Source organism: Hemicordylus capensis, chromosome 3 (assembly GCF_027244095.1).
Source record: "Hemicordylus capensis ecotype Gifberg chromosome 3, rHemCap1.1.pri, whole genome shotgun sequence".
In the NCBI taxonomy this organism is placed as follows: Eukaryota; Metazoa; Chordata; class Lepidosauria; order Squamata; family Cordylidae; genus Hemicordylus; species Hemicordylus capensis.
The window spans coordinates 102738567-102754420 of record NC_069659.1 but is presented as its reverse complement, the minus strand read 5'-3'; the positions used below and the strand labels follow the sequence as shown (position 1 = coordinate 102754420).

Here is a 15854-nt window from a genome sequence, read left to right as displayed (position 1 = left end):
AGCATCATAGATTTTTTTCTTGGCATCAATATTGGCTCATTATAATTTTATAGTGTCTTTTGTGATCTCAAGACATTCCCATCTTTGTTAATGAGAGGTAAGCGGGACAGTTATGTTTATGAAAAGAACAATTATAGCACACACAGGTAAGAGTTAATGATATTAAAGTGTATACCAAGGAATTACTCTGAGTCATTTCAGTTCTAGACTAGAGTTTAATTTTATGATTATAATATAAACGTCACTCCTAAAAACAAAGTTTTATGATTACAGAATTATTATATATGATATTTAGAAATTATTGGCTCCAGTTTATTTTTGCTTAAAATAAATAGTCTTGACTAGGTTGAAGAAACATTCTTACCTTAAAAGATAATGAATTAAATAAACTCACACATTATAAATCCCTACAATATAAACCCTGCTATCAATTTAAAATGGACATTGGTATTGAAAAGCAGCTGGTCATAAAATATTTTTATTGTATACTGATAAAGCAAGTGTAGCTAATATTTAAAAAATAAATTGATTTAAGTATGCAAAAACTAGCTTCTTTCAATCACTAATCTGATACAAAGTAATACAAGGTTTTTCCTTGTTTTAGTGAAGATGTAACTTTCTTGAAACAAAGAACTATTCCAGGATAGAAACACACATGAAAAAATGGATACAATGGAATGCAAATTCTGTTTCTAAGCAACAAGAGATATGTAAACAAGAGCTGACAGAGTCTTGCATTCTGCTCATAAAAATATCCGAGATCTATTATTTTTTATTGGAATAGTCTCCATAAAGCAAAACATTGTTTCTTTAATAACCAATATACAACAAGGCTAATATATTTTAAAAGAGGGGAATAAAGCGAATCCTGCCTCTTAATCTCTAAACCTGGAGTGCAGGATGTCCAATGACTTTTTTGTAGCATTCCCAACATTCTAACTTCTAATGTAATGTTTTGCTATTACTATCATTATATAATAACCTATTATGGATATATGAAAGATACACTAAAATTACATTGCTTTTGAATAAGACAGTATTTAAGGCGATGAAATATGCATTCTCCAAAAGAACACAAACTTTTCAGGACATCTTTAATGTGCAAATAAATAAAACATAAAACAGATGTTAAAATAGCAAATGTTTCCACATTACGCATCAGTGTAATTAGCGTGTTATACATTGGTGACTGAAACGTGCTCTTAAGTACAATACCTCAATGTCATGACTCCGCAAAACTGACAGTAATTAGCCAATCCTGTTAGTGTCAACCAATCATGTAACAACTGAAGTTGATGTGCAACATCAAAATGTTTGCTATTTTAACATCTGTTTTATGTTTTATTTGCGCATTAAAGAGGTCCTGAAAAGTTTGTATGTTATATTCCATTGAACTACTAGTTAATAAGTTTGAAAACTTACCTTTTTATTTTACCTTGTTTTATTTGGCTGACTTGATTTAATTGCTCAGGCTCAGTAATATAAGTTGTTGATTCAACTAAAATGACACTAAAAATATTGCCAATTCAGCAAAAAGCCCAACAATTTTTTAATGTAATGAAGTGTAAGACACAAAACACAGAACACAGTGTTACTTAGGATTTTTAGAACATACAGTAGATGTACCCATCTCAAAGTCTCTGAATGTGTTCTGTTTTTATTGTAAGGTCCATTTATCCAATAGTTATCTAGAGAACCCATCCATTTATGGGGTATACACATAAAAATGGGCAAACTATTATTTAGCAGTGTAACAGATTAGTGTGAAACTGATTATTCTTTTTCCACTGTCAGTACAACCTTCAATTCCTCATAGACAAAAAGAAAAGAAAAACCTGCAACCGCAATATTGGGGATGAAGCTGAACGCCTATGGTCAAAGGCATGTATTTGGGGAATAAAAGACAAAATAAATGTTTCATTCATGATTTCATATTTGGAGTACAAATGTCTTGAAGACAATTGAAAACTGACAAGCATATAAATGAAATCACAATATATGCAATGTAATATCTGAAAAGCAATTAATTTCTTCATAATTTAGACATTTTCCAATACGCCCTGGTAAATTTTAACATTTACTGTGTTTTGTTTTGTTTTACCTTTAAAGAAAACCAAAAGATTATGGAAATAAATTGCTCAGACAAAGAACAATGCTGTGCAGAATGCAGAGTTTGTGCATCTGTTGCCTCCTCCCTAGGCAGCCTCCTGGGCTTCCTGAAAAGCCCTTGCTGGGGGCTTAGGAACCTTCGGTAATGCTGTTTCTGTGGCACTGGGGGCTGCAAGGAGAGGGGAGTGAACAGGGGAGAAACACCTGTTCTGCTAAGTGGAGCTCCATCCAGTGTGGGCTCTCCATCCAGTGTGGGCTCTCTCACCTTCTGTGGCAGCTGCCTGCCTCACAGTCCATGATGCTGATGAGGTTCCTCAAATTTAGGTAGAGGCTTTTCAGGAAGCCCAGAGGGTTGCCAGGGAAGGAGGCAATGGCTGCATAGACTATGTTCCACTGGCCATCATTCTGTACGTGACCCAGAATAATTGTCATAGGAACATAGGAAGCTGCCATATACTGACCATTGGTCTATCTAGCTCTGTATTGTCTTCACAGACTGGCAGCAGCTTTTCCAAGGTTGCAGGCAGGAATCTCTCTCAGCCCTGTCTTGGAGAACCCAGGGAGGGAACTTGAAACCTTCTGCTCTTCCCAGAGCAGCTCTGAGGGGAATATCTTACAGGGCTCACACTTCTAGTCTCTCTTTCATATGCAACCAGGGCAGACCCTGTTTAGCTAAGGGGGCAAGTCATGCTTGCTACTATAAGACCAGCTCTCCTCTCTGAGCAATATATATCAAACTAGCAATATATCAAACCATTTTAATGTAACTGCATACCTGAATGGTCCATCAATTCTGAAAGGATTAGTAACTTGCAGATTAACTGTCTTCAACTCGTAACATGGAGATTTGCATATGAATGTACCCTGTAAATAAATTAAAAGTAATACTAATCTGAAAAAAGTCACAGTGTATAGTTATTGGGGTTGTTCTTTGTTTATTCAGTTTGGTTGTTTGTTTCACAATTCTCTGCTCTTTATTGGTTCCAAGGTCTAAAAATAAAGAAACTTACTCAAACATTCAACATTAGTTAATGTCTGCTTTGGAAAACCATTCAACATTTGTGTATGCCTATGAAAAAGAATACCTGTGCTATGTCTGTGAAGGGAAGACCCTTAAAAAGAATTATAAGAGGGGCACAAATCTACTCTGCCAAAAAAGAAACAAAAACCACTACCACCACTGAATAAGGTTGAATAGTGCTCCTGAAAATAGAGGTGTGCACATTCAGCACTGAACCAGTTCGCCTTGAATCAGGCCAGTTAAGAGGTTCGATCTCAGGCCAAACCAGGATCAGTATGATCTGTGATCAAAAAGAACCAAGACTGGTTCGGGCGGACCAGTTTGGTGCTGAATGGGTGGCCAGGGTGGCGAGAGAGGTACTTAAAGAGTAGTACTTAAAGAGAGAGGTCTGCTTACCGACATTCACAGATGCTGGAATCAAGCAAAAGGCATGAATCCAAGTATTAAGAAGAGAAGGGGGGGAGGTGGAATAAATAAAAAATCCTAACTTAGCACAGAGTTTTGTTGTTTTTTAACTGTCCGTGAACTATACCAATCTCCATGGTTATATCAGAGACCTGGCAACAACAGTACTACACTAATTTGGTTCAAGTAGCATCCACTAACCAATTTAGTGTGTTTGTTTTAATACCATTCTCAACTGGGTTTACAAAATACTCTGCATACTGCTTTCTTACTTTAGATATGAATCTTTTAAAAAAGCAGGTTACTCACCTGTAACAGATGATCTGGTAGAGATCCATCGACATCCATAAGAATGGGTTCTGCGCCTGTGCAGGAAACCTGCGGTAGCCATGCCTCAGCTTGCCGAGGCATCCAAGCCTCGACCCCACGCAGAGTGTCGTATTAAGAGCGGGCTGGATGCGACATCCCTCAGTTATTGGACCACCATCCGGAAAAGCAGGTGAGTTCAGTGGCGTCATTAGGGTACGCCAAGGACAACAGTATACATACCAGTACGCACATAGAAGTTCTACTACTACTGCAGAGGGGAAGGTTGGGAGGGTCTTATGGATGTCGACAGATCTCTACCAGATCATCAGTTACAGGTGTACAACCTGTTTATCTGGTTCAGGATCCCAAGACAGCTATAAGAATGGGTGTTTAGCAAGCTTCCCAAGGAGGAGGATGCAGTAGTGTTATTGTAACACCCGCTTAAGGACACTTCTCCTGAAGCTAGCCTCTGCAGCAGAGCGCACGTCTATGGCATAATGTTTCACAAATGGGAGATTTGAAGACCAGGTTGCTGCTTTGCAGATATCCATGAAACTGACTCCTAAAAACTGTGCTGCTGAATAAGCATAGGCCCGAGTAGAGTGAGCTTTGATGAGTGCTGGTGGTGGCTTATGTTGCAGTTCATAGACGAGCAAGATGAGCTCAACTAGCCACCGTGACAATCTTTGTCTAGATATGCAGGTACCCTTGGCGGAGTCCTTATAGGCAACAAATAGACGCGTAGTGGATCGAAAGTCCCTTATCCGAGCCATGCAGAAAAAGAGAGCCCTGCGTACGTCCAACGAGTGCATGGACCTTTCCAGAACCGACTGAGGATTCCGAAAAAGGGTAGGTAAAATTATGTCCTGATCTAGGTCAAACTAAGAGACAATTTTTGGCAGAAAGGAGGGGTCCAGACCTATGTGGACCTTATCCTTGTGAAATCTCATGAAGGGGGAATCAACTCGCAGAGCCGTAAGCTCACTGACACGTCGCGCCATTGTTATTGCAATCAGGAATGCGGTTTTCAGGGAGACCAATTTCAACAGTGCCGTCGCCATTGGCTTAAAGGGCTTTTGTGTAAGTGAGGAAAGCACTAATGTCAAGCTCCAAGGTTCTACTGGTGTTTTAACAGGAGGATAGATGTTGGAGAGACCTTTTAAGAAGGCTTTGCTCAGTGGATATGAGAAGAGAGTCTTCCCATCACAACTCGGATGCTTAGATGAAAGGGCTGCCAGGTGAACTTTTAGAGAAACATTTGTCAGACCTTGGGACTTCAGGGTGGACCTCGAGACTTCGCATAGGTTTTGAAACGAAGCCAATTTTTGAAGCAGTTGCGCCTAGTAGAAGCTTTTCTCTGATCCAACAAGATCTTGTTCAGAAGCCTATTCGCCAAGCAGTCAGATGGAGCATGAAGGACGTGACCCTCGTCCTAAGAAAGGAGGTCCGGGCCTTGATGGAAAGTGGTGAAAATGATTCTCGGGCAGTCTGCGTACCTGAGGAAACCAAGGTTGCCTTGACGACCAAAGGGTCACAAGAATACAGGCTACAGGGTCCGACAAGAGACAAGCCACTACCCTTGCGATTATAGGTTGGGGAGGGGACATGTATGGTGTTTCCCTTGCCCAGTCCAGTTGAAAGGTGTCCCCCACAGACCTGGGGTCATGTTCCGCCCTGGAGCAGAAGCGGGCACACTTCATGTTTGCCGAGGTCGCAAAGAGATCTACTGACAGCTGCAGCCACCGACAGAAGAAGGGACTGAGATACCTAGAGTTAAGCTACCATTCGTGATGACTTCCTTGGGGAAAAACTCGACTAAGGTTGTCCACTAGAGTGTTGTCCTGACTTTTGATAGGCACTGCTAGAGGGTAAATCTGGTGCCGAATACACCAGTGCCACATCTAGACCCCGAATGCGCAAAAGCTCCGAGAGACTGTCCCACCTTGGCAGTTGATGTATGCCTGTGCCGTCATGTTGTCCAGCTGGACTTGAATACATGCGCCCTGTAGATGTCGCAAGAAGGCCCGAAGAGCAAGGAAGACAGCAAACAACTCCAAAAAGTTTATATGAAGTTGTCTCTGACTCAAGGTCCATTTGCCCTGGGTCGGTGGCCCTCACAATGAGCCCCACAACCCAAAAGGGATGCATCTGTTGTCAGCCATATTGATGGTGTTGGAGTACGGAATGGCACACCTTCAAAGAGGTTTCTGCGCTCTGTCCACCATGTGAGGGACTGAAGAACCAGGGCTGGTATCTCCAGTAGCTTCCTTTGGCTGTCTCTGGCAGTATGGAAGACCGAGAGAAACCATAGCTGTAATTTCCGCATTTTTAAGCGGGCATAGAAGATTACCGTATTGCAGGAGGCCATGAGGACCAACAGGTGTTGAATCGACTGTGCCGGTTGCACAGGATGTTGTTGGAACAGAGTTACCAGATTTCTTATGCAAACATATCTCTCTTCTGGCAAGAATGCCCTTTGGTTTACAGTGTCCAACACTGCACCTATGTAGTTGGCAATCTGCATGGGCTCCAGGTGTGACTTTTTCCAATTGACTTGGATGCCCAGGCCTCGAAGGACCTCCAATACATAATGGATCTGAGAATGTAACATGCTTTTGTCCTTTGACATCAGGAGCCAGTTGTCACCAGTAGATGGTGACTCCCTGCATCCTGGGATAGGCGATCACTGCGGCCATACACTTTGTAAAAATCCTTGGCGCAGTGGACAGTCCAAAGGGCAATACGCTGTATTGGTACACTTGGTTTCCAGCCATGAAACATAAGAATTTTCAGTGTTGAGGTCGGATGTTGACATGGAAATAGAGATCCTTGAGATCCAGCATTGCTAGCCAACACTCCCCTTGAAAGAGAGGTAGTATTTGCTACAATGCCATCATCCTGAATTTTTTGACGTGAATAAACTTGTTCAATTGGCGAAGGTCCATGATGGGGCAGATGCCCCCATCCCGCTTCGGAACTTGAAAGCAGTGGGAATAGAACCCCTCTCACCTGGCTGCCCACTGTACCGGGACTATCGCCCCCTTCTCCAACAGTTCCTCCACCTCCGCTTGGAGTGTCGGTGTGGAAGGAGTGAATCTCATTCCCATAAAGCAAAAGACCATCTTGAATTCGATGGCATATCCTGAAGATATTATCTTCAGAACTCAACGGTCTGATGTTATATGGTGCCATGCAGGGGCATGGCGGGACAGCTTGATGGAAGGCTGCTCCAGAGACAGAGGGATGACACAATCTGTTGGACATAGAAAAGAAAACCCCGCAGGCGGGAATGGGTAGTGGAGAGCTGACGGTGGGCGGACTTGTGTTTCAAAGACGCTTCTGGGTCTCTGACGCTTTAGGGTGCTGTGACTGGGTGGATTTAAACTTGCCGTGGTATGAGTGTCTCTGGTACGGTGGGCAAGTCTTCTTATAGTCTTTCCATTCCTGAATGCAGAATGGGATTCATTGTTTGCAGGAAGGATGATTCCTGGCGGTATAGGTTGAGGCAGAAGGCTGTGTGGTCTTTGTCGCAAATTTGGATTTCTTAAGCTACTCCATCATGGAGTCTGTTGATTCACTGAACAGACCCAAGCCATCAAAGGCAAGGCCCTCTATTTTGTCCATCATGTCATTCTGTAAGGAGGTGGATCTTAACCATCTGTGTCTTCGGAGTGTTATGGCTGCAGCCATTGTCCAAAATTCGCTCTCCACTAGGTGTTTTGCTATGCTTAGTTGTCATTTTGTAAGATCCCCAGACGTTTCCAATGTTTTCCGGAATTTCACTTTAAATTCCTCGGGGGACAAGGTATCAAGGTCAGGCAACAAATTGTCCCAGAGGCAGTGAGTGTATTTAGCAGTACAGGCTGCGTAATTGGCCATCTTAATGGATAAACAAACAGTCGAATAAAATTTCCTCCCGAGCATGTCCAATTTACGCCCTTCTTTCTCAAGCGGGACAATGGAATGACTTCTGGATATAGAACTGGTGGCGCAGTCAATCACCAGCGAGTTGGGAGCTGGATGCTTCAGAAGATAAGCATTATCTTCCTCCATGATGCAATAAAGGCTTTCCAGTTTCTTGGATGTAGGTGTGGAGGTGTGGAGCACCTCCCAAGCACATTTTGCTGCTCGTGTAATCACAGGGAGCATTGGAAGTGCCACCGGTGTGGTTAATTGCGATTTAAGCAGGAAATTGTACACCAGATCATCTATAGTGGCCAGTTCCAAACGGAGATCTAGGTCCAGCGCCTCAGCCATGGTCCGAATGTGTCTGTGATAGGCCTTAAGCTCATCATTTGGAGAGACAAACAATCGGGGCCACATCTGTTGGAGGTTCCACAAGATTGTCCTCTCCCTCCTGGTCCGAATCCAAGGAACCATTATGTTCTGACAGGGCGCTTGTTGGTGAAGACGGAGCCACAGTTTGCGTTTCCACTGCGGCCACCAGGGAAGGTGGAAGGCACAGAGTTTGTATAGACACAGACCGCATTAGTAGAGGCTTGGTCTGTGCAGCCTGGTGTACTATGCATGGAGGGCTAGTCTGTGTTCCTACTGAGACATAGGTGGGCACACGAAGAGGCTGGAAAACTGGAGGCAGCGGTGTCAATTGTAGAGCTGACGGAAGGGGCGTTGCAGGCCTCCAAGATCGGACCGGGTTCTCAACAGGCGGAGTCATGGAAACTGCTGGTCAGGATCCCGGGACGTGCACCAGAGTGGAATGAGCATAGCAACAGGTATGCCAAGGAGTGTGGAGCTGTACTGCAGAAAGTGTTGAGCAAGGCTGTGCTCGAGGGTCGGTCTCCAACGAGAAACCATGAAAAGTCGATGTTGGAGTGCTTGCAGACAAATCAAGCAGAGAGAGGAGCGATTGCGTTGTGGTTGCATGTAGGACAACTTTGGCATCTTCGGTGTCGAGCTTGATGTCAAAAGTTGGAAGTGGTGAGCAATGTCATGAAGTCACCAGTCTCAACTCTGAAACCAATGGAGTATGTAGAATGGAGGACAGCATCGTTCGGGTCATCTTCAGCATCGGAGGTGAAGATACGATCTGTGTTGATGCCGAAGAGAAGGAACGCACCGTCGGCGCCAAAGGCGTTTGAGAACACCCTGGTGTCGAGCCTGAAAGATCCGTCGATACCAGCTCTGCAGGCCGGGAGTTGACATTGATAGCCGCTGTCGACGTCATAGACGGCACCAGTCGTAATTTCTGGACAGCCGTCAAGGATGGAGTACGGTCCCTTGTTAGGTCAATTAGGCGTTGATATTTCTCCCCCGGCATTGAGGGGGCAGGAGAAATTGAACACTTCTTGGGCTTTGAGGGTTCATCTGGGTCGCAGTCACTATCCGCAGAAGAGGAAATACGACGAACAGTTTTTGATGGTTGATGCAGATGTTTCGACATCGAAGCCAATATCGACGATGCCGATGTCAATGGTCTCGACACTGATGCTGAAGCCTTAGGTTTGTGCAGGGCACGGCCGGTCGTCGATGTTAAGCAAAGGCCTGATGCGGAGGTCGCTTTCCCCGGCGGCACTAAAGACATCGATGTCAATGCCAAAGGGCGGGGTGTGCCTGGCGTCGATGAACTTAACACCTCATCATAAATCACCACTCTGAGGTGAAGTGCCCGATTTTTCCTCGTTTGTTTGGAAAATGACTGGCAGTTCTTGCATGAGGAGACATTGTGTTCCTCTCCCAAACAAATTAGGCACAGGTCATGAAAATCTTTAGAGGGGAGTTGGCTTTACAGCCCTCACACCTCTTAAATGTGTTTTTTTTTTCTTCAGACATTATTCAAAGAGTGGTCAGGTCCACTCCAGGGTCAAAAGCCAGTCACAACACATCAGCTGAGCAAGAAGAAGGAGAGTAGGTTGGAAGCCACAAAAAGGGGTCAAACAGAATAATCAGTCTTTTTTTTTTTTTTAAGAACAAATGTGAGCAGAACTCACGAAGGACTCTTTCCGACAAGAGAGGCGGCAGACCGAGGTCCAAACGCTAAGGCGGTTGGAAAAGAACTGAGGGACGTCACGTCCAGCCCACTCTTAAATAGCACGCTCTGTGTAGGGGCAGGGCTTGGATGCCTCGGCAAGCTGATGCATGGCTACCATGGGTTTCCTGCGCAGGCGCAGAACCCATTCTTATGGCTGTCGTCGGATATCGAACCAGATTGACATATTACCACAGATTTTAAAATGGCATAGCGGGGAAGTAACTTGCCTAGGGAGCAAGAGTTTGCTAGTTCGAATCCTCACTAGTATGTTTCCCAGACTATGGGAAACACCTATATCGGGCAGCAGAGATATAGGAAGATGTTGAAAGGCATCATCTCATACTGCTTGGGAGATGGCAATGGTAAACCCCTCCTTTATTCTACCAGAGACAACCACATGGCTCTGTGGTCACCAGGAACTGACATCAACTCAATGGCACAACTTTATCTTACTGAACTCTAAAGACATACTTACCACTACAAACAATTTAAACATGTTTCTTTCCAGAAGCCCACAACCAATCTAGCTTTATTGGGCTATCAGAATTTCTTCATGCTTATTACCACAGTCCAGTATTCCCTCTAAGGCGTGCCCATGTGTGTGCACTCACACGTTTTTTGATGTCCACTCAGTTAATTTTAAATCCCACTCAGGTTGAATCAAGAAGGATCCACTCTGATTGCATATGTGCACACAGTGCCTTGATACTGCCACCCAGACTCATTCAAAAACTCATTCCTCACACAGATGAAAACAAAATAGAGAGAACACTGCAGCAGACTACATATTATGCATGGTACTTACAGCAGGTTTAACATGGCTAATCTTGGACTTCAGAGAGAAAGTCATTGTAGCTCCACCTATTCCAGTTAAAGCCTTTGAAACAAGCAACAACACAGCTTCAGCAGGATGCAGGAAGCGGCTAGTAAATTCCACATTTACACTTATTTGGGTCCTATCAGGAAAAATAATAATATATGCTGTAAGAAATGTATTGGCCATAGCAGGAAAAACTACTGGAATTCTACATGTCAGATTCCAAAGTTGATTTGCCATGCCCACAAGAAATCACAAAGTATAGTAATCCCTTTCCAACCGCGAGGGTTACATTTCAACAAAATTTCGCCATTGGCAAATTTGCAGTTGACAAGGCATAAAAGTCTATGAGAAACAAGGGGTTAGGGGAACCACGGCCACAAAAAGACCTAAAAATAAAGGAAAATTTACCCCCAAAATTGCAACAAATCACCAAAAATCCTGTATTGTCAAGAGTCACCAAGAAGAATAAGAAGATCTGCCCTATGGAAATTTTTTGAATCCCCGAAAATCACTCAAAGGCATTTTAAATTGGCAAGGGTTACCAAGAGGAATGAACAGATCAAACCACTGAACCTGCCTCAAATAACTGAACACCCCCGATTACTAAAAAAAACCTTGCCTACCACGGATACTTGGGTCACAATTGGCAAGACCTGTCACAATTTCCAATTCATATATACTCAAAACCGCAGTTGGCGAGGGATGACTGTACTAAAAATGAAAGACTATCTAGTAAATGTATGCATTAAAGAAAAATTAACGGAACAGAAGCAAGAAAATTGTTTTCCTAGATTATGAATTTTGAGCAAAACACTGTTGAATAAAACCAACATAGAACAGTTAGTCTAAATCATTGGGTTAATTACAAATTTTGATTTTAAATTATTATTTTTGAATAAACCATTATAGTAACTTTCTAATATTATACTCAAATGAGTATTTAATATATTGGCTTTCACCTGAAATATTTTGGAGTACTCGTTCAAAACCTCATACAATCTAACTATTTGGGCTTTAAGTGACAAAGACTGAGTAAAACTCAAGAAAGGGTGTCTCTAAATAATTTGCAATAGAGAAAGCATGGTGTTCTCAAGCACGATTGGATGATTAAGCCACACAAGCAATGAAACTATGAAGCATTAAACTCTTTTTAACCAAGATTATAGTCATAATCCAACACAGAGTTAAGAACATTTAGGGTGTAATCTCATTCCTCCAAACAAACAAAAATGGTTTGAGCAGTTAGGATCTGGTGTAAGTCCTCTTGCACTAGCAGAACTCAAAATTGCCTCCACTGTCTTCTCTATGCCAGTGTGTGCAACTGTGCTGGCAAAGTGCCATATCTGCACCAACAGCAGAAATTGCAGGCAGTGGAGGGCCCACAAAGGGTTAGAGACATGGGTGTATTGTGGGTGAGACAGGAAGCAGCTGATATATGTCAAATCCTATACCCACTCTAGACTCTGCACATACCACTGATGATAATGTAACATGATATCAGTTCCAGAGGCAAAGCAAGTAAAAAAAGCGGTCACTGAAATCAATGAAGAGCAAAAGAACACTGAATCCTGTCCCTGTCACAGGCAAACACCACACAAACAGCCTCCTGTTTCATCTACCCTGCCACAAGGAAACATAGAATTCAGAATAACTCCACATCCAATTACAGCATACCTACTCAAGTATATAAACAACTATCAGAAAAACCGCAACTCATATGACAGGGTATGAACCACAAGGTGGTGTGTATGCGTGCTGCCACTGTCCATTTCTCACCTATCCAGCAAAACTAGATAGTTATAGCAGCAATAGCACACAGTGTATTATACTCGGTGGTGAGAAAACCACAAAGTCAAACCTACCTACCTTCCTTCCTGATGTATCTCAAGAGAGGTACATTATAAAGGTTCTCTCTGCCTCCCAGCCAGTCGGAAGCCAGTGCCAGAACACCCATCAACAAGGGAATAATAGGCCTCCCAAATGCTGCTTGAAACATCCCACTCAAAATGGGGTTGTTTTGTTCCAAGCTCAAAACAGGCCCTTTATTTATTTTATTTCTTTGATTTATACACTGCCCTTCCAAAAATGGCTCTCAGGGAGGTTTACATTTAGAGGGTGTTTTGTTTCAAGCTCGAAACACTCAAAATGGCCCATTTCAATTAGAAACATTTCAGTGTTGTTCTGCACATCCCTAATGTGTACTCTGGTAGAATCATTCTCAAGCACTTGTTCAGAGATAATGACCACACAGTCAGGTCCAGGGACATGTGTTCCTGTCACTGGCCAATGTTATTCTCTCTTTGCTCTCTACAGACAACCATACAATTGATGCAGAGGATCAGACCTTCTGCATGCCAAGGGCCATGCAGGAGAGCCTTGCACCACACTAATCCCATACACTCTATGACCCCTGTAGTGGGAGAAAGAGCAGCCTCCTCAGGACTCACAAACAGCTGCTATGATTTATTTATTTTTTATTTATTTATTTTTACATTTCTATTCCGCCTTTCGTTAAAAGAAAACCCCAAGGCGGTTTGATGGACAAATCAGTTGGGAGAAAGGTGGAGGATCATAAAGGTAGCTGGATGTATTGGTCAGGCAGTCAAGCAAATAAACTTTGGGAGTTCATGGCTAGATGGGATGGCTGAAGAAAAAGAAAAGCTGTATGGTGTGAGAGTCAAATGACTGGCTATTGCAGTATACCCTCTGACTGGATGAGACAGTAGAGTGTGCCTGCTTATGGTGACCTCTCACAGCCCTTTTCTGTGGAAGATCATACTCACAGCACAGAACTGTGGCTTTTTCTCCATGTGATTGGTGCTGCTCCATGGGACTAGAGCTCTACCTACAGCCGCTATGCACCTGGTCTATATGGCTGGGTCGGAGAGGGGGGCGGGTTGCAGGGGGATGATGAATGCCCCATTGTTGTGTCTTATTTCTGCTTCCTACTGTGGCTGGGTGGTTGGAGGTAAGGATATGCATGAACTGGATTTTGCATTCCATTCCAAGTTCAGAACAAATGCAAAATTCCCAGAATATTCCATCAGAACCACCAGTTGAGCAACTCGTTCCAACAGAATGACCCCATTCTGAGTCACAACATTCCTAGCACCATTTTGGAGTCCAAAATGGCACTCTTCTGGCCTCTGCATACACATGGCAGCCATTTTCATGGTGGTGCTGACCATGTGAGTGGCCTCTGCGCATACACAGAGGCCAGAAGAGTGCTGTTTTGGATTCCAAAATGGCACTTGGAACATTTTGAGTGTTCCAAGTTCAGAATGGGAACATTCCGTTCTGAGCTAAGAACAGGCCCTTTGTTTGAAGGGTGTTCTGTTCCAAGCTCAGAACTCTTGAAATGGCCCATGGTCAAAGCACTCCAACCATGAACCATTCTGCACATCTTTATCTGCAGAGATGTTCTGATTTTTGTGCAGTGTGGGGTTTAAAGACTGCCTGCTTCTCCTCTTTTGATTCTGGCATGCTCAGTTGTTGGCCAATAATGCAAAAGGTGAACTTGGGCTTGGTTTCACCATTCCTCCACAGAAGGTTCAAAACCTGGCTTGCCCAGCTACTGTCTGTGTCTCGTATACTGACTACTGAGTGATCTGCATTTTTCCCTGCCTGAGTACAGTTGGGGCTGCCCCCTTGTGGCTTATCCCAGCACCTCCCTTGGCAAAAGATGCTTTCTTAGAGATAGATGTTGCTTCCCCAGGGAACTTCAACTGTACTGCCAAGGCCTGTGTGCTTGTTTTACATACATACCACATCTTAAGGAACTAAGTTCCTTTCTTTTGTTTAGCATGCTCGAAAAGGTGGCTATTTTTAATTGGATGTTTTTAAATGTTGCATTGTGAGCCACACAGAGAACAATTTATTATGGGGCAGTCAACAAATAAAGTTTATTTATTTATTATTTTTATTATTAGCAGTGTCTGTGGGATAAGGGGATTTGAACCTTCCTCTTTTGGAAACTTGCTGACTCTGTTTCCAGCCTCTTGCTCCCACACCACAATAGCATCCTTGTGTGAAACATTTTGTGTGTGTGGTCTGGTGCACTGACATCATGAAGTTGTGTCCCCTTCACCTGTATGGAACGGCTCCTGCCATGCTTTGCCCATGTGGCACATTGTCAACATCCTGTCTTGTTACTGGTGCATGATGGCAGAACTACCATGGACACTCCGGGAGCAACTGCTGGAGCTACTGCATACAATTCTGGTCACCACATCTAAAAAAGGACATTGTAGAACTGGAAAAGGTGCAGAAGAGGGCAACCAAGATGATCAGAGGCAAAGAGCACTTTTCTTATGAGGCAAGGCAACAACACCTGGGGCTATTTAGTTTAGAAAAAAGAAGACTGCGGGGAGAGATGATAGAGGTCTATAAAATCATGCATGGTGTGGAGAAATTGGATAGAGAGAAATCCACTCTATATACAGAATGGATTTTCCCCACAGGAGAAAATCTTCTCCCTCTCACATAACACTAGAACCAGGGGTCATCCCATGAAATTGATTGCCAGGAAATTTAGGACCAACGAATGGAGGTACTTTTTCACACAACGCATAATCAACTTGTGGAATTCTCACAAAATGTGGTGACAGCTAACAACCTGGATGGCTTTAAGAAGGGTATGGATTATGGATGTGCGTTTCATTTCAGATACAAAATGTTTTGTGCCCCAAACAGGCCATTTCGGCTGTTTTGTAACTGAAACAAAACACCCAGTGCTCAAAACAGAACATTTTGTAGCCAAAACAGAACATCTCTGTTTCGGATACAAAACGTTTTGTTGTTTCGGCTGTTTCGGAACTCCATTTTGAAATCGTGAAAAGTCTTTCTCCTTCAGTCTCCATTTTGAGTTTTTACATCTGTTTGAATTTCCAGTCCTTCGAGCCTGCAGATTGGCTAGCGAAAGCATGGGCTGATCTGCTGGCAATTGGCTCCTTATACCTTTTAAGGAAATTTAAGAGTAAAATTTACCCTAATTGGCCAGTGGGGCAGTGTGCATTTACCCTCATTGACCAGTGAGGCAGTGTGCACACTGCATGGGGCAGTGTGCATTTCATTGTTGTTGTTTCACACTGTTGTGCATAGATCAATTGCATTTCTGGGGGATGGGATGTGCATGTGCATGACCTTTGGAAATCTGCCTGGTTCTTTGCAAAGCTCTGCTGTTGTTGATGTGTGATGTTGAT

At 43.3% G+C, this 15854-nt stretch overlaps 1 protein-coding gene across 3 annotated transcripts in view; it reads right to left on the bottom strand.

Moving 5' to 3' along the window:
• CFAP47 (cilia and flagella associated protein 47) overlaps positions 1-15854 on the bottom strand; it is a 503999-nt gene that overhangs the window by 288642 nt on the left and 199503 nt on the right. For all 3 annotated transcript variants that reach the window (XM_053311021.1, XM_053311022.1, XM_053311023.1), the window contains 3 exons: positions 10639-10789; positions 2885-2973; positions 1423-1509 (listed from right to left, as the gene is read on the bottom strand). In XM_053311021.1, coding sequence (XP_053166996.1) covers positions 1423-1509; positions 2885-2973; positions 10639-10789 — 327 coding nt within the window. The remainder of the gene's footprint in view (positions 1-1422; positions 1510-2884; positions 2974-10638; positions 10790-15854) is intronic.